Source organism: Palaemon carinicauda, chromosome 40, assembly GCF_036898095.1.
Source record: "Palaemon carinicauda isolate YSFRI2023 chromosome 40, ASM3689809v2, whole genome shotgun sequence".
Classification (NCBI taxonomy): Eukaryota; Metazoa; Arthropoda; class Malacostraca; order Decapoda; family Palaemonidae; genus Palaemon; species Palaemon carinicauda.
The window spans coordinates 52,620,252-52,639,064 of NC_090764.1; the positions used below are offsets into that span (position 1 = coordinate 52,620,252).

An 18,813-nucleotide genomic window follows, 5' to 3' on the forward strand; every position below is an offset into this window, starting at 1 on the left:
TTAAATAAAAAATATTTCATTTAAGCAGCTCATGATAATCTAGAGGATATATTTAGTCTTTCATTAAAAGTGAACTCTAGCTCTTTAATATGGAAATTTGTATTTATTGACCCATCCAGATTTCGCCAAAATATTTTTCCCTATTTTCCTCTGGTTATACCATGTAGTTTTTATATAATACAAATAATTTTGTGAATAAGTGTTCTGTTATGATTACCCTACCCACCTTATGTGAGACAGGGGCTATAGTGTTGGCTGCCGGTCAGTAAATAAAAAGATAACAAAGAAAATTACTTACAATAAATTGGTACATGACCTGCAAGTTCACATACAGCTACTGCAAAGGACGATACATCCTTAACACCTGTTAAGAAGAACAGAAAAAAGCATTGTAGTTTAATACATTAATAATGTAATCCACCATCCATACTGACATGGTAGTCATGCCTAAAATAATTGCTTTTAGTAATTACAGTAGTGAAAATAATCAATAAATTTACAAGAGGCACTATAATGATACGTAATACATTTACTTTAAGAGTAGGATGTAGGCTACAAGTAAAATACATGAGAAATCACTCATGGGATTCAAAAATAAAGAATAATTCCTAAACCAAATCTCAATAATTATTATTTTAACATCAAGAATAAATCCAATATTCATTACAAGTGTAGATATATTACTTCTAAAGCGAGAATCCATACAGTATTATTGAATTGAAAATTTCTAGGAAAAAAAATACACTACTGTATAATCCAAGTGGATATTAAAGCACAATGGAATTAGCAATATTTAGGATTAATTAATCATCTTCTATTTTTATAAAGATCCTTTATTATGCACTAAACTGTTCACAAACCTATAACAAAATTCCAGTTCACCATTTTCACAAATGTTTCTATATCAGCTTTTACCTTTATGAGATTTGTAAAAAATAGGACATTGTAAACACATGTCCTATCCTTCAAGTGATAATTCTTCATTTGTAATTAAAACTTCTTGCAAAACTCCTGCCAAAAATACAATACTAACATTTCTATGGTCACACATCTTAAAAATCTCCCTTTTTCCTTGACATTGCCTATATGTTTGCTGCAAGAATAGCAAAGCACAAATGTATGTTCTCTAGCAATAGGATATTTCTATGTACTGTACAAGAAGTCTAGTAATATCTTTCCATTCCTTTATGTGGCAACTACTCTCTTAGTGCTTTTTCAATTTCGAAAGTTTCCTAAAACCAGCATAATATCTTATCTTTTATTATTTCCCTGTCTATCACACCAGGGTTCTAAGTCCTTACCTCTTCCCGTTTTAGGTATCAACAATCTCTTACTCCATGACCATTTTGTAATACTACATGCCCAGTGAGACACCACTAGCTAAATATGGTAAACAGCACTCAATCCATGCATATACACATCATGTGAAGGAAATACATTGTCACATCATTGGTAAAAGATTCCTACTCTTCCAAGAAGGCAGAGGAGGAAAGGAGTCTAACAACAGATCATGAAAAGAAGATAATAGTTGGTGAGATACTAAATTAAGTAACCCTATTATATTCTATCATTATATATTTATTTAATCCTCCATCTTGTTCATGTTCATGCTAACCTTCAAAAGTAACAGCCCTGTCCATCCTCAAAAGTAACAGCCCTGTCCATCCTCAAATTATAGATTTCAAAGATATTATAGAATCAATTCTTATATAAAGTCTGACCTTTATTGTTATCCATACACGTCTTTTAGTGTTGTGGTAAGTATCCAGTTCTTATTAAACTAAATGCATCTGTGTACCTTGTGGATTACATCAACTGGTGACATTGACAAGATTTTATTTTCTATTTCTGAGGCCCCTGTAAGTTGCCAAACTAAATAGAAACTACTAGTAGTCCCACAGAAAGTACAGAACAGTTGAGAGAGAGAGAGAGAGAGAGAGAGAGAGAGAGAGAGAGAGAGAGAGAGAGAGAGAGAGAGAGAGAGAGAGAGAGAGGAATTTATTCTTATGACAAATAATAATAATAATAATAATAATAATAATAATAATAATAATAATAATAATAAAGTCTATAAATGAACTGTATGGATACTGTGACTATCATATATTGGTGCTGATGTAATATTCATTATGAAGAGATTTAGGATAAGTTAAGAGGATTATTTAAACAACCTGTTATTCGTACTGTATGTGCACATAATCACATACGGTAGTGTGACCTTGAGATCAGCTGAAGTCTACCAAAAGTAATTGTTGATTATTGAAATGCTCAAGAAATTGAAAAATAGAATACAAACATGCTTTAATAAACCACAATAATGTTTAATGAAATATGTTATTTTTATAATAAAATAAATTTTTGAATATACTTACCCGGTGATTATATAAGCTGCAACTCTGTTGCTCGACAGAAAACTCTACATTAAAAATCCGCCAGCGATCGCTATGCAGGTAGGGGGTGTACTTCAACAGCGCCATCTGTCGTGCAGGTACTCAGTACTCAATGTAAACAAAGAACTCAATTTTCTCCTCGGTCCACTGCGTCTCTATTGGGGAGGAAGGGAGGGTCCTTTAATATATAATCACCGGGTAAGTATATTCAAAAATTTATTTTATTATCAAAATAACATTTTTCAATATTTAACTTAGCCGGTGATTATATAAGCTGATTCACACCCAGGGGGGTGGGTAGAGACCAGCAATAAATGTTTACATTATTATGAGCTAAGGATTTTTTATTTCATTTTAGCAGTTATGAAAATAACAAACTTAAAATAAATAAGTACCTGGTAAGGAAGTCGACTTGAACAATTACTCTGCCTTTTTAAGTACGTCTTCCTTACGGAGCCTCGCGATCCTCTTAGGATGCTGAGCGACCCCTAGGAGCTGAAGTATCAAGGGTTGCAACCCATACAACAGGACCTCATCAAAACCTCTAATCTAGGCGCTTCTCAAGAAATGACTTTGACCACCCGCCAAATCAAGTAGGATGCGAAAGGCTTCTTAGCCTTCCAGACAACCCAAAAACAATAATAAAACATTTCAAGAGAAAGATTAAAAAGGTTATGGAATTAGGGAATTGTAGTGGTTGAGCCCTCACCCACTACTGCACTCGTTGCTACGAATGGTCCCAGAGTGTAGCAGTTCTCGTAAAGAGACTGGACATTCTTAAGATAAAAAGACGCGAACACTGACTTGCTTTTCCAATAGGTTGCGTCGATTATACTTTGCAGAGATCTATTTTGTTTAAAGGCCACGGAAGTTGCGACAGCTCTAACTTCATGTGTCCTTACCTTCAGCAAAGCTTGGTCTTCCTCATTCAGATGGGAATGAGCTTCTCGTATTAACAGTCTGATAAAATAGGATAAAGCATTCTTTGACATAGGCAAAGATGGGTTCTTAACTGAACACCATAAAGCTTCAGACGGGCCTCGTAAAGGTTTAGTTCGTTTTAAATAGAACTTAAGAGCTCTTACAGGGCATAAGACTTTCTAGTTCATTTCCAACCATACGATAAGTTTGGAATATTGAACGATATTGGCCAAGGCCGAGAAGGCAGCTCGTTTTTTGGCTAGAAAACCAAGTTGTAGAACATGTAGCCGTTTCGGATGAGAATCCGATGTTCTTGCTGAAGGCATGAATCTCACTGACTCTTTTAGCTGTGGCTAAGCATACCAGGAAAAGAGTCTTTAAGGTGAGATCTTTCAGGGAGGCTGATTGTAGCGGTTCGAACCTGTCTGACATAAGGAATCTTAGTACCACGTCTAAATTCCAACCAGGTGTAACCAAACGACGCTCCTTCGTGGTCTCAAAAGACTTAAGGAGGTCCTGTAGATCTTTATTGTTGGAAAGATCTAAGCCTCTGTGACGGAAGACTGATGCCAACATGCTTCTGTAACCCTTGATAGTGGGAGCTGAAAGAGATCGTTCTTTCCTCAGATATAAGAGGAAGTCAGCTATTTGAGTTACAGAGGTACTGGTCGAGGATACGGATACTGACTTGCACCAGTTTCGGAAGATTTCCCACTTCGATTGGTAGACTCTAAGGGTGGATGTTCTCATTGCTCTAGCAATCGCTCTGGCTGCCTCCTTCGAAAAGCCTCTAGCTCTCGAGAGTCTTTCGATAGTCTGAAGGCAGTCAGACGAAGAGCGTGGAGGCCTTGGTGTACCTTCTTTACGTGTGGCTGACGTAGAAGGTCCACCCTTAGGGGAAGTGTTCTGGGAACGTCTACTAGCCATCGAAGTACCTCGGTGAACCATTCTCTCGCGGGCCAGAGGGAAGCAACTAGCGTCAACCTTGTCCCTTCGTGAGAGGCGAACTTCTGCAGTACCTTGTTGACAATCTTGAACGGAGGGAATGCATATAGATCTAGATGTGACCAATCTAGGAGAAAGGCATCTATATGAACTGCTGCTGGGTCCGGGATTGGTGAGCAAAATATTGGGAGCCTCTTGGTCATCGAGGTTGCGAAGAGATCTATGGTTGGCTGGCCCCAGGTGGCCCAAAGTCTCTTGCATACATCCTTGTGGAGGGTCCATTCTGTTGGAATTATTTGTCCCTTCCGACTGAGACAATCTGCCATGACATTCAAGTTGCCTTGGATGAACCTCGTACTAGTGATATGTCTAGACCTTTTGACCAGGTGAGGAGGTCCCTTGCGATCTCGTACAACGTCAGAGAGTAGGTCCCTCCTTGCTTGGAGATGTACGCCAAAGCCGTGGTGTTGTCCGAGTTCACCTCCACCACTTTGCCTTGAAGGAGAGACCTGAAGCTTTTCCAGGCCAGACGTACTGCCAGTAGCTCCTTGCAGTTGAAATGCATTGTCCTTTGACTCGAGTTCCATAATCCCGAGCATTCCCGTCCGTCTAATGTCGCACCCCAGCCTACGTCCGATGCGTCCGAGAAGAGAACGTGGTTGGGAGTCTGAACAGTCAGGGGAAGACCCTCTCTTAGGTTGATATAGTCCTTTCACCAAGTCAGACAAGACTTTATCTTTTCGGAAACCGGGATCGAGACTGCTTCTAGCGTCTTGTCCTTTTTCCAGTGAAAAGCTAGATGGTATAGAAGAGGACGGAGGTGTAGTCTTCCTAGTGACACAAATTGATCCACGGATGACAGCGTCCCTACCAGACTCATCCACAGCCTGACTGAGCAGCGTTCCTTCTTCAGCATCTTCTGGATGGATAGCAGGGCTGGGGGCTGATCGTCTTGTTCAGCAACGTCCTCATCAGAGGGTTCCTCATCCGAAACTGATGAGGAAACGGCAACGGAGTGAGCAACGTCTGACTCGCTGAATCCGGTCGCACTGGTGGATGCGTGACGGAGCCGGACGCAATATCATGGAACTGCTGCACAGTCTGTGAACTGTCAACAACCATGGGTGCGCGAGGAAGCACAGCGTCAACCCGAAACTGTCTAGACCGTCTGGGTTGTGCAGTCAACACCCTACCGGGTTGCTGAGGTTGACGCACTGCGTCACAACAAGTCACCTCTGCTGGTTGTTGAACGTCCTGAACGTCAACAACCACCTCCGAGCGTCGCTTAACGTCAACGTGCGGCTGGCAACCCACACTGGGTCGCATCGGTGGAGGAACCACCATAACTGGCAGACGCGAGTAGGTTACCTCAACGTCAACAGGGCGCACAACCGACCGGTTGGAAGGTTGTTGGCCAGAAGGTTCTTCTCCGCATTTAAGTCCTCTATCAAGGACGCCAGCTTGGACTGCATGTCTTGCAGCAAAGCCCATTTAGGGTCTACGGGAGCAGGTGTGGCAACAGACGGGGTTAGCGACTGAGGCGGAACCGTTTACCATCCCTGAAAGCCTTGTTATGCGTGACATAATAGTACAGCAAAACTTCAAAGGCTCGACAACAGCTGAGAAGTTGACCTGTAAACAACTTGGAGCGTCTCCTGGCTAGGCGCCAGGGAGAGTCTACCAGAATTGAGAAGTCTATCTGGGCAGAGGCATGAACTCCCAAGCCGAGAACTTCTCTCGTGTCATATCAGACTCTCGCTCTATAAACCAGTTTAAAAGAAGGGAAAGCAAAGGCTGTATCCCCCAAACTCCTCCTGGTGAAAAACCAGTCGCCTAGCCAACGTAACGCTCTCTAGGAGAGCGAGAGAGCACTAGCTTAAAAACAACGGCTTCGAAGTAGCTAGGCCTAGTGTAAGTTCTGACGTTTAGGCGAACGAGGAGCAGCAGTTACAAGATCCGGACGAAGATCCTTAAAAAAAAAAAAATCATCATGATTTAATTAAAGTCCATAGGAGGCTAAGCAGCTTAAGGCTCCTCTCCATCTGACAGAGTCCTCAAGGGAATATCAGTAGGAGGGAGAACAGCAACTTCCTCATCTACAGGAACCTTGTCCGATAAAAGCTGAGTCTCTCACTGGTGCATTAGTAGCGGACCAGAACGCAACGTCATGTAACTGCTTGACAGTCTGTGAACTGTCAACAACTGAACTGTCAACCACAACAGGTGCAAGAGGACGTACAGCGTCCACTCGAGACTGCTTTGACTGCCTAGACTGAGCAGTCGAAACAACTCTAGAATGCGGAGGTTGACGCACAGCGTCAAAACAAGTCAACTCCGATTGTTAGTGAACGTCTAGAACGTCAACAGGAGCATCAGCCAGTGGCCTAACGTCCAAATGCGGCTGAAAAACCACACGAGACCGCATCGAGTGTGGTTCTAAACAACCTGACTGACGTGACTAAGCTACGCCAATGTCAACAGTAAGCACAAAGGAACGTTAGGTTGGCTGAAAGCCAGGATATCGATGAGATAAACGGCTAGACTCAACGGACTAATCGACAGAATAGTCTTCCATAAGGGAGGTAAGCATATACTGCATGTTTTGCCATACAACCCCTTAAGGATCAACGGAAATGGTTGTGGTAATAGACGAGGGTAACGTCTGTGACCGCAACACTTTGCCTACAAAAAAAGACTTTCGGAGTCTGTGTTACGCTTTTGTTAGGCGGCGAGCAGTTATCCGATGACTGCATAGGGTCAGAGCTGTCCTAATGGCTGTAACCAGGACGCTGGACCTGTCCTGAAAGGACTGACTTTCGCTAAAGGGCTTCGAAACCTTGTGACAGGTTTCTTATGCGAAAAGCCTACGGATGGCGAGGAGAAACAACGTCTCTCTCGTCTTATGGTAGGGGAGATCTTGGTAAGAAACACCCGATACCATAGAGGGAAAACGTCTGTTCGTTGGTCAAGGCCTCTCGAACCCATAAGTCTTTTGACATTACTTCTCCCCTGGGCTTGGGAGCTTGCAAGAGGTCCCGGACTAGGTGAACGACAGGCACGAACAGACGAACCCTCGGACGCAACACTGTAACACTTTGCGCCTCGGACGCAACACTGTAACACTTTGCGCATATCACTTTATCACTTCGATTTTCTGTTTTGCACTTATTTCTACCTGAAACACGCAATTCTACCCTTCATTAAAAGGTAGTAATTGCGAAATTAGTCGTATAATGCAAGCTCATAATACCAGCAAAAAACAGAAAACATATTTTAAGATAAAAAGAAAAATCAGTGGCTGGGAAAGAGACTAAACACTAGTTCATATAACTACGTTTTCAATCTCTCACCGCACATAGCCTGGGGACGAGAATAAAACCCTAAAAACGTTTTATCCTTCCTCCCCGTACAGAGACTAGGGACGAGAGTAACACGAGAACAACGTTACCCGCTTGAACGGAACGTTTTCTCTCCTCTCTCTCCCTCCGTCTCTATCTCTCTCTCTCTTTCTCTCTTGATTTCGCACCTAAGAGAAGAGCCCAATTATATATCGTCAAAAAAACATGTTATTTGACTAAAGGAAAAAACTGAAAGGTTTTTCAAATAAAAAGTTCCTTTAAAATAGAATTTAAAACATTTAAGCTAAGAAAGAATGAACAAAACGTCAGAATCGATTTACTCTTACTGCAAAGTGAAACCGTGATACACTCTCTCTCTATCGTAACGATAGAGCGCATGTTGAACGTCCTGAACGTCAACAACTGCGTAGCATAAAAAACTAAACGTTAGTTCATCTTTGAAAACAGTACGAAGAATATCAAAGAAAATCTTTCATAAAATATTACATTTAAAAAGTTTTAAATCCTTTAAAAGCTAAAGACGATATAAAGGGCTCAATGTTGATTAACTTCGGTTTCCAAGTTAGGACCGCCTACTCTAAGGAAAGGTCTATATAAACAAAGCATTAAAATTTATTTTATATGTTTATAAAAAATGGAAAGTTAATCGAAGAGGCCTAATAAAGGCGGAGAGATATAAAATATATAGAGGAAAATCTATAACGTGATAAGATAATTACTAAAAGCCTAAACACACTTCCGTCTAAGGGAAGGGTCGGCCATTTAAAAGTGAAAGAAAGTCCATACTCTCTTTGTCACCATAATTAAATCTATCCAAAACGAGTTCAAGTTTTGAGATGAAGATAAAACACCTGCATAGCGAAAGCTCAAAACTAGAATAGTGTACTTCACCAATAGTTGTGAAAACAAATCCAGTTAGCAACAGCGAATTAGTAGGTCTTGCCGGTAGCCCGACAGAGAGAAAATTGAGTTCTTTGTTTACATTGAGTACTGAGTACCTGCACGACAGATGGCGCTGTTGAAGTACACCCCCTACCTGCATAGCGATCGCTGGCGGATTTTTAACGTAGAGTTTTCTGTCGAGCAACAGAGTTGCAGCTTATATAATCACCGGCTAAGTTAAATATTGAAAAATGAAGGCTTAATAATGAATAGAAAATTAAATACTATATAAAGCTTTAAAAAAGGGATTTTGACGTAGGAAAAATCTATTTCTGGGCGAAGGACCTGTGCCGCCCAGTGAATAAGCTCCATTTAGCACTTATTCTTAGGTAATTTACTGCTAAATATACCAGAGAAAAAATGTAAAGGAGTGCTAGGTTAACTAGCTCGCTCACCTATTGGTATCGGTATAAAATTGGGCGTATAGTCCAGAGGTCCCGCACTATTTAGATTTATCCACGACAGAAACCCCAATAGAGGAGAGCCGTTCAACCTCACTCGGTACTACTAACAATGCATCCGCTCAGAACCCAACTCCTTAGCACCCAAAGTTTGGGGACTCCAAGGGAGAGGAGCTGGGAGGGTTCACTGGGCGGCACAGGTCCTTCGCCCAGAAATAGATTTTTCCTACGTCAAAATCCCTTTTCTGGGCTCGAACCTGTGCCGCCCAGTGAATCTATACAAGAGAAAATGTCACCAAACTTGCAAAATAAAGGAAAAAACATAAGCGTAAGGGAAATACAGGATGCTTTTAATCAGAGATGAGTACCAAAAAACAATTATAAGGGTATCTTAAATATGAACATAAATCCAATAAGGTAGGTATAATAATGCCGTGAGTGATAATATACAGATACTCAGGAGTATATAAAAATTTACAAATATAATAACAGTATTCAGGTGCGAGACCAACGAATACAATAGGGTATAAATGAGGCAGGTAAGAGGGAGAGATAAAGAGACAAGGCATTAACCTGTGAGTTACCTGGGAGTAACTACGCTCCCTGCGGCTACTGTAGAAAATTTTAGGGCTTCCAAATGTTTAAGGTAGTGTTTCTTGAACACTGACGGTGATATCCACCCTGTAAACCTGGAAAGGTCTGTAAAATTCATATGGTGAAAGAAGTTCACCGAGGTAGCAACCGCCCTGATATCATGTGCAAGAGGAAAAGAGTCAGGGTTAGCTTGTTTAATAAAATACAAAATTTGTTGCCTGATCCCTTTAATAGTAATGGTACCGCCTTGTTCTCTAACGAATAGAGGCCCCGAGGAGTTAGAGGAGGTCCGGGATAAATAAGACCTAAGAGTAGTAACAGGGCACAGAGACGGATCTTGCGTGAGGGGAACAATTTTCCAGGAGGACCATCTGTTTTGAGGGTCTTCGTTCTTAGCCAAAAAGAATTTGTTAGGAGAAAGAAGGACCTCTCCCGAAGGCAGAAAGTCAATATGACCCGGGTCTCTCGACAAGGCTGCCAATTCAGAAATTCTTGCCCCGGAAGCCAAGCTCACCAGGAAAAGTGTTTTCCTGAGAAGGGGCATGTAATCACAAGAACTGTTAATGGTATCAGAAGCCAATTTGAGTACGTCATTAAGGAACCAGGTCACCGGGGTAGGACGAGTAACCGGTTTCAGTCTGGCACAAGCTTTCGGAATTGAAGCTAACAAAGAGTCGGTTAAGTCTATGTTAAAACCCACTAGGAAGATCTTTTTCAGAGCCGATTTAATAGTGGTGATAGTATTGGCTGCCAGACCTGATTCTAATAAAGATCTAAAGAAAGTGACTGTAAGGTTCAAGTTCATACAGTTCACGTCTGAGTCTATTAAAAATTTTGCCAACTTTTTAACTGCAGAGTCATACTGGCGGATGGTGGAATCCCGTTTATCCGATTCTAGGAACAAGGTGTTTTGAGGATCAATATTGGCACCATGCATAGCCGCAAACTTCATAAAGTCCATAAAGTTAGGGCACTCTGAATGTTTGAGAAAGCGTACACAACGCGTGTTCGTACTATCTGAGACAGAACCGGATTGGGTATCGGGTGAGGGTATAGTCTCAACTCTCGCAGGAGAGGATACCAGTTGCTCTTGGGCCAGTTGGGTGCGACCAAGGCTACTTGTCCCTTGAAGGATCTCAGTTTGTCTAGAACTTTCAGCAAAAGATTCACCGGGGGAAAGAGATAAATCTTTTCCCAGGTGTCCCAATTCTGTGACATGGCGTCTGTGGCGTAAGCCTGAGGGTCTAGATTGGGAGCCACATATACTCTCAATTTGTGGTTGGATTCCGTGGCGAAGAGGTCCACTTGGAGACCGGGAACCTGAGAGAGAATCCACCGAAATGACTTTAGATCGAGTGACCATTCCGATTCTAGAGGGGAGGTCCGGGACAGGGCGTCTGCCACTACATTCCGGACTCCCGCCAGGTGGACAGCTGAAAGATGCCAACGGTTCAAGGCTGCTAGGGAGAATATGGCTACTAGAACATGGTTCAGAGGCCCTGACTTTGACCCGCCTCTGTTGAGGCAGCGGACCACCACTTCGCTGTCGAGGACCAGACGAAGGTGTTGTTTCTTGGGAAGAGCGAGACGTTTCAGGGTTAGAAGAACTGCCATGGCCTCTAGCACATTGATGTGGAATTGGCGGAACAAGGGAGTCCAAAGACCTTGAACTTTCTTGAGCTGAGAATAGCCGCCCCAACCTGATAAGGATGCGTCCGTGTGAATGATTAATTTCAGAGGCGGAAATCGAAGGGGAACTGACTTTGACAGACTGTTTGCTCTTGTCCAAGGAAGAAGTCTTTCCCGTAGAATGGGAGGAAGGCGGACTTTCCTGTCCCGGAGCTTCCGGTTCGCCCTCGAACGCCAGACACGATTGATATCTTTCAATTTTGCCTTCAGAAGAAGATCCGTCACTGAGGCAAACTGAAGGGACCCCAGAATCCTCTCTTGGAGTCGTCTGGAACTTACTTTGTCTTTGAGAAAGCGTTTGGTGTTCCTTGCAATCTCTAACCTCTTGGGTCTGGGAAGACACAAAGTATGAGAAATAAGATTCCATTGCAGGCCGAGCCATTGGAACTTCGATTTTGGAAGAAGACGGGACTTCTTGAAGTTGATCTGGAAGCCTAGAGATTGAAGATAATGGATGACTTTGTGAGTGGCTTTTAGGCAATTTTGGGAGGTGTCTGACCAAATGAGCCAGTCGTCCAGATAGGCTACTACTTGAATCCCTTGATTCCTGAGTTCCTGAACAGCGACTTCTGCTAACTTTGTGAAAATCCTTGGGGCGATGTTGAGCCCGAAAGGCATCACCTTGAAGGAGTAACTTTTGTCCCCTAAGCGAAAGCCTAGGTACGGACGGAAGTGTCTCGCTATCGGGACGTGATAATAGGCGTCTGTAAGATCGATAGAGGTGGTGACGGCCCCACGGGGAAGTAAGGTCCGCACCTGCGAGACGGTAAGCATTCGAAACTTGTCGCATTGAATGGACAAGTTGAGAAGGGATAGGTCTAGAATCACTCTTCTCTTGTCTGAATCCTTCTTCGGGACACTGAACAGCCGACCTTGAAACTTCAGATGTTTCGTTTCTTGTATGGCGTTCTTTTGTAAAAGATCCTGGACAAATTCGACCAGGTCCGGAGTGGAATGTTGACGAAATTTGTTCGGAGGAGGAGGTCCTTGAATCCAACTCCACCCCAGTCCCTTGGAGATGATACTGAACGCCCAGGGACTGAACCTCCATTTGTTGCGGAAGGCATAGAGCCTCCCCCCTACCTGCTGCACCTCAGTATTGGTTTGAGGAGTTGCCTCCACGTCCGCCTCGGAAGTTCTTTCCTCTGCGAAAGGCTCTTCCCCTGCCTTTGTTCTGGTTAGAGCCACGGTGGTAGCCTCTACCTCTACCATAACTCTGGGAAGAGCTATGAGCCTCGTAAGACTGGTTAAAGGCAGGAGAAGTGGCGGAGGCACCAGAAAGCTGGCTCTTAGGGAGCAGAACGGTGACATAGTCATCCGAAGGAGCCTGAGAGGTGGAAGGCTGTGCAGGGACAACAGAAGATGGAGGAAGAGGCAGCCGGAAGTTGGATGAAGCACTCTGCTGTTGCCTGAACTGGGTGGAGGTATATGGTCTAAGCTTCTTCCTACCCCGGGCTTGATAATTTGCGGGGTCATATTTGCGTTTAGGGGTCAAACCCCAACGGGCTTTAAGGCTCTGATTAACCCTAGTGGCCTCCGCCAAGACTTCCTCTACGAGATCCTCGGGGAAGAGATTTGAACCCCAACAGGAGGACCGGATGAGTTTATTAGGTTCATGCCTAATCGTCGCCTCAGCTAGGACATGCTTGCGACATCTGCGTTTAGCAGTAGCGAAGTCATACAAGTCATAATATAGAGACTGTAACGTAGCCTTGTTGAGAGACTTAAAAATACTCTCCGTATCGTAAGTCAAGGCTATCGACTCCGTGGATGTGGCCAAGTTTAGAGTACGGCCCACACGTAGGAGGGAATCATATTCCTGTTTAATGAGGGATTCCGGGAGACGGGGAAGCCTCTCACTAAATAAAACTGAGGCACAGTCTGCTGCAAGCTTGCCAGAGGTAAAGGTGGTATGGACGTTGTCCCAACACTCAATGCCTGAAGGAAGAAGGAGGGAGATTGGATCCACCTCTCGGATGGGAGGCAAGGGCTTCTCCTCCAGAGCATATTGGAAGGCAAGCTCTGCCACCTTATTGACGCATGGAGTCAAGGTGTTCTTGTCCATTAAGAACATCGTAAAGGAGCTTTTATGAGGCGTCAGCATGGTGTTAGTGCAGCCGATGTCGTTCAAAAATCTGGCCCAAACAGATTGGGCTTGCTCCTTCGGGAAGATGACCGTCTCTTTGGGGACCTTGTCTAATCGTACTAAAGCTTCCTCGGTAAGCCTGGCATAACCATGAAATGGAAATGCCAGACCAGGAGGAAAGAATTCAAAGTCCTCTAGAGGACGAGTGCCAAGGCCCTCCAAAGTCAACATTCCGTCTGAGAACGGGGAATGAAGAGCCATACGCCAGGGGTTGTTCTTGGCAAACGGCGGGAGCTTAGAGGCATCCGGGATGAGAGAGCTTTGGACTCTCTCCGGAGCTCCTTGCTCTAAAGCCCCAAGTCTCTGACCGATGTTAGAGAACATCGTGTCCATCTTCGACTGCATCTCCGAAACCAACTTTGCCTGCATCTCTGACACAATGCGAAGCATGGCTGATTCGGAAAGGCCCGGGCTAGCAGCAGGAGGGGCGGAATGAACTCCCGGGTCGTGAGACTTAGAGGAGGAACCAGAGGCCTTTGATGACAGGGTCGTACTTTGTTTAGAGCCATGAGAAGTCTTGTGAGGCTTGCGAGCTTTGGGTAAGGTTCTTGAAGTAGACTTATCCTTAGGGGGGACCGGGTATGATCGTTGAGACGAATCACGGTCCCCAGAAAATCCATGAAAAGAAGAGCGATCAGAAGAAGAAGAAAGAGCGGGGCTGAGGATAGGAATCTCAGCGCCGGACACACCTGCCTCACTTACCACCCTACCTGTATCCGGCTCGTCTAGTAACATTGGTTCGACGTCCAGGTTCATGGAGGCAACATTGTCCTCCAGACCTCCGGGGGCGTCCGATGGATCTTGCTCTGGGTCGATGAGACCCGTTATAGTGGCATCAATGTGGGCAATGATGGGAGCTGCCACATGCCTAGCCACAGCAGCTGAAGACTTGGCGTTGGGGTAAACCATGGTGCAGTAGTCCTCAGATAGGACGTACGGCCGCTTAGACTTTACATTCCGGGCAAACCCACCAACCCACACCTTCAGTGTGGCCCGAGCCGCAGACTTTTGTTCCGGGGATGCCTGAAATAATACTGGGAATTATAAAAGGGAAAACTCCCAATGGTCCTTCAAGACCATAGATATCTTACTAATAGTAAAATAAATAAGAAGGCAACATAGCCAACGGGACTCACCGAGTCAGATCCAAGGGTAGTGATGAGGTCGAAGCAAATCACACAGTTATCCGGGTGCCATACCACAACGTCTTCCAGTTGAACCCCACAAGGGGCGTGAGATCGGCAGACGGAGTGGCCACAAGGCTGGTGCAGAACAGCTGCACAGGCCGGCGTCAGACAATGCACCATCTATAAAAAGAATAGTATATGAGAAACTGTAATTCCCATAAGTAGGGGCGGGTCCGGAGGACCCGGGCCTAACATAGGTCTAACACAAGAATAGAGCCTAACTGTAATATTCTTTAAGTAGGGGCGGGTCCGGAGGACCCGGGCCTAACATAGGTCTAACACAAGATTAGAGCTTAACTGTAATATTCTTAGGTAGGGGCGGGTCCGGAGGACCCGGGCCTAACATAGGTCTAACACAAGGTTAGAGCTTAACTGTAATATTCTTACGTAGGGGCGGGACCGGAGGACCCGGGCCTAAACATAAGTCTAACTTGAAACTAAAGTATAGCAATCCAATCCGGTCGAGCCGGGAGCATAAAAAAGGATGCAATAACAAGGAATTAAGACATATGGTGTCTGATTTCCCGGGGCGGGGTAGGCCCTGGGCCGGGAAATAAAAGTATATCCAATACCAATTCATTTAGGGACTCCGGGGTAGTGATCTGTCATATATAATCATCATATATCATCATAGGAAATGTTATAAAATAATAGGGGGGGGGCGGAACTGTAGCTAAGAACTGCCACTGAACCCGGAGGGTTTCGTATAACATAAGCCAGAATGAAAAGTGAATATAAAATAGGGTGCACCGGGATCCAACTCTGTTGACCGGTGGCCAACCAGACTAGACAGAGACGAACCCGCCGGGACACCCTGAGGACAAGGTCCATAAACACTGAACTACCCCCTCTAAAAGGAGGGAAGGCAACGGTCCCCTAGTGGAGGGGGGAGAAGCCTAGTCGCCCACCTAGCGAGAGGGGGAGCGTGGGGGAGGATCACGTGATACGAGGCAGCAGGGCTACCAACTGACGATCCCCAACCAGACAGATCAAACGGAGTAATGGCACAAATATTCATTATAATAATAATAGCGTTAAAAATTATATGAATAAACACATAGAATTTTGGGCAAGGCATGCAACATAATTATTAAATCAACATAATTATTAAATCACAAAAGACACACCTGATGGCTAAAAATAACATTGCCGCCTAGAAACGAAGGTCGGCAGCCATAACGATACGTAAATGATATCGGCCCTAAAATTGAACCACGAGGATTCTAAACGCTAAATAATGAATATTCACAATAACAAATAATATTTAATAATAAAAATAATACACATAGTAACACCGCGAGTGAAACTTAAAAGCTCTCAAAAGCAGGAGTACCAACTGTAGTGAAATCAAGCAAGATCGATATGAACGAAGAGAATAAACTCCTCTAATATAAATATTAAACGATCTAGGTTGCTCAAAACACAGTAAAACCAAGCTTGGTACTTAACTTAGACGGTGTCTCCTGGGAAACCGACGAAGAAGCCATAATTCAATGGAAATTAAACAAAAAACGAGAGCACAACAAAAATGCAAGTTACTATACTCGTCGTGCTAAAAGGAGTTGTGTTCTGAGCGGATGCATTGTTAGTAGTACCGAGTGAGGTTGAACGGCTCTCCTCTATTGGGGTTTCTGTCGTGGATAAATCTAAATAGTGCGGGACCTCTGGACTATACGCCCAATTTTATACCGACACCAATAGGTGAGCGAGCTAGTTAACCTAGCACTCCTTTACATTTTTTCTCTGGTATATTTAGCAGTAAATTACCTAAGAATAAGTGCTAAATGGAGCTTATTCACTGGGCGGCACAGGTTCGAGCCCAGAAATGAACTACCCGTAGACAGCCACACACGTTGTCACACACACAGAGTGAGAAGATCTTCGGATAACTAATAATAATGGCTACAAACGAACTGTAGGAAAACTGTGATATCCTGTAACATATTGGTGTTGATGTAATATTCATCATGAAGATATTTCAAATAAATTAAGAAATATATAAAATATACCACTCGTATGAGCGCAATCTTTCCTTCAGATCAGCTGATCATAACTAAAGTTAAACAAAATATTAAGTAATCCTTAATGTTTAAAATTCTTTCGAAATTGAAAAATAGAATACAAAAATGCTTTAATAGAGCATATGATATCCTATTAAACAAGAATGAGATACTTAACACTTCTTAACCCAAGGGGTTAATTACTGTACTGCAATTTGTTCAGTGTACTTTCCTCTTGGTAAGGGTAGAAGAGACTCTTTAGCTATGGTAAGCAGCTCTTCTAGGAGAAGGACACTCCAAAATTAAACCGCTGTTCTCTAGTCTTGGGTAGTGCCATAGCCTCTGTACCATGGTCTTCCACTGTCTTGGGTTGGAGTTCTCTTGCTTGAGGGTACACTCAGGCACACTATTCTATCTTATTATTTTTTTCTTTTTTTTTTCTTCCTCTTGTTTTTTTGAAATGGTGTGTTGGGCAGGCTTAATAGAAGGGCCATGGATGCCTGGTGGTTTATCAAGAGGTTGTCTTTTCCTTTTTCTGATTCTTTTTCTTCTCAAAACCATCCTTACTGTCCTCCCTTCAGTTGAAGTGGCTATCCTGGAGGGTATTTAGCCTTGCATGGTGTATCGGCTCCTCCATGTTGACCAGTTTTTCCGACTTTTTACTATAGTCTTTGGGTATCATCAATCACTTTGTTTATAATTCTGTACGTATTGTTTTTGTTATAATTCTTGTTAATCTAGTTTTTAAGTATGATGTCTCTTTTTTATTTTTATTAATTCTTATGCTGTCTGGAGACATTGAGCGAAATCCGGTACCAGTACGTCCTAGATTTCGTCAATGTCGTCTTCTGTATTGCAATATTCGTGGTCTTCATGCAAATATCCAAGACCTTACAGTTGCGTCCAGACAGTATGATATTCTTTTGTGCTCAGAAACTTTGGTTTCTAATATGAGGCACTCATCTGAACTCCTTATAACTGGTTTTAAGAAGCCAATAATGTTGAAACGTGATACCATCCCTAGGGCCAGGGGAATGGCGGTGTATATTAGGACCGAGTACCCTGCTTCTCATAAGTCCTGCTATCAATGTGGATGTCATGAGATTCAGGTAATAAAAGTTTATGGCAGGCATAACAACTTTTATTTGTGTTCGATCTACCGGAATCCAGACATGGATGATTCTATCTTCGATTGTCTTCTTACCATTATGGCTAAGATACAAGAAGATGATAGAAAGGCTTCTTTTGTCTTTGTTGGTGATTTTAATACTCACCATAGGGAGTGGTTAAGTTCTATCTCTACTACCGATCGCCATGGCTTAAGAGCTTTAGACTTTGCCTCTGAATCAGGCTGTGAGCAAATCATAAATGAAGCTACTCACAGGTCTGGTAATTGCTTGGACCTCGTATACACTGACTCCCCTGGCGTTATAACTAGTAAGGTTGGTTCTCCAGTCGGGACATCTGATCATGCCTTGATTTCATTATTAGTGATGACTGAGCAGCCTGTCCCGGATATATCATATTCTTGTAAAATTTATATGAAATTCTAAGCAGACTGGAATGGGATTTTACATGATCTTTTGTGCTTGAATTGGTCACAATTATATAATAGTGTAGATCCTGTTGTCCCTTTGAATGAGAATCTAGTCAACATAATTGATAGGCGTATCCCTTCTCGTGTGCTAAGGTACCGAGTGAAGGGCAAACTGTGGTTCAATGATGATTGTAGAAGTGCTTTTTTGGAGAAGCAGGAGGCCTATCAACTTTGGAAGGGTAACAGATCAGATTTGACCTGGAACAACTATACTCAGCTTCGAGCTTTTGCTCAGAGAGTTTATGCCTCAACTGAAAAGGAGTACAATTTAACCATAAAAGAAACACTTTCTGGTACAACTCAGGAACATAAATGGTGGTGTACCCTTAAATCTGCACTCTTTGATGTAGATCCAACAGTTCCTCCTTTACTTAAACCTGATGGCTCAGTCATTCACTGTCCAAAGGAAAAGGCAACCCTTTGGCTGATGTTTTTGACAGTAAACAGAGTAATGAAAAACTTGAACTTCCTCATTCCTGTTTTACTGAGGCTAAACTAACTAGTTTAGTTTTTCGATCTCGTGAGATTAAAGCTCTGTTGGTGGACCTTGATGCTTATGGAGGTGTAGACCCAAATGGTATTTTTCCTTTGTTTTTTATAAAGACAGCAGATTTCTTAGCTCCAAAGTTATCTGTTATTTTG

At 43.2% G+C, this 18,813-nt stretch overlaps 1 protein-coding gene across 2 annotated transcripts in view; it reads right to left on the bottom strand.

The window, feature by feature from the left end:
* Window positions 1-208: 208 nt before the first annotated feature.
* LOC137631782 (GDP-D-glucose phosphorylase 1) overlaps window positions 209-18,813 on the bottom strand; it is a 162,718-nt gene continuing 144,113 nt past the window's right edge. For both annotated transcript variants that reach the window (XM_068363741.1, XM_068363740.1), the window contains exon 8: window positions 209-364. In XM_068363741.1, coding sequence (XP_068219842.1) covers window positions 291-364 — 74 coding nt within the window. In that variant the 3' untranslated portion in view covers window positions 209-290. The remainder of the gene's footprint in view (window positions 365-18,813) is intronic.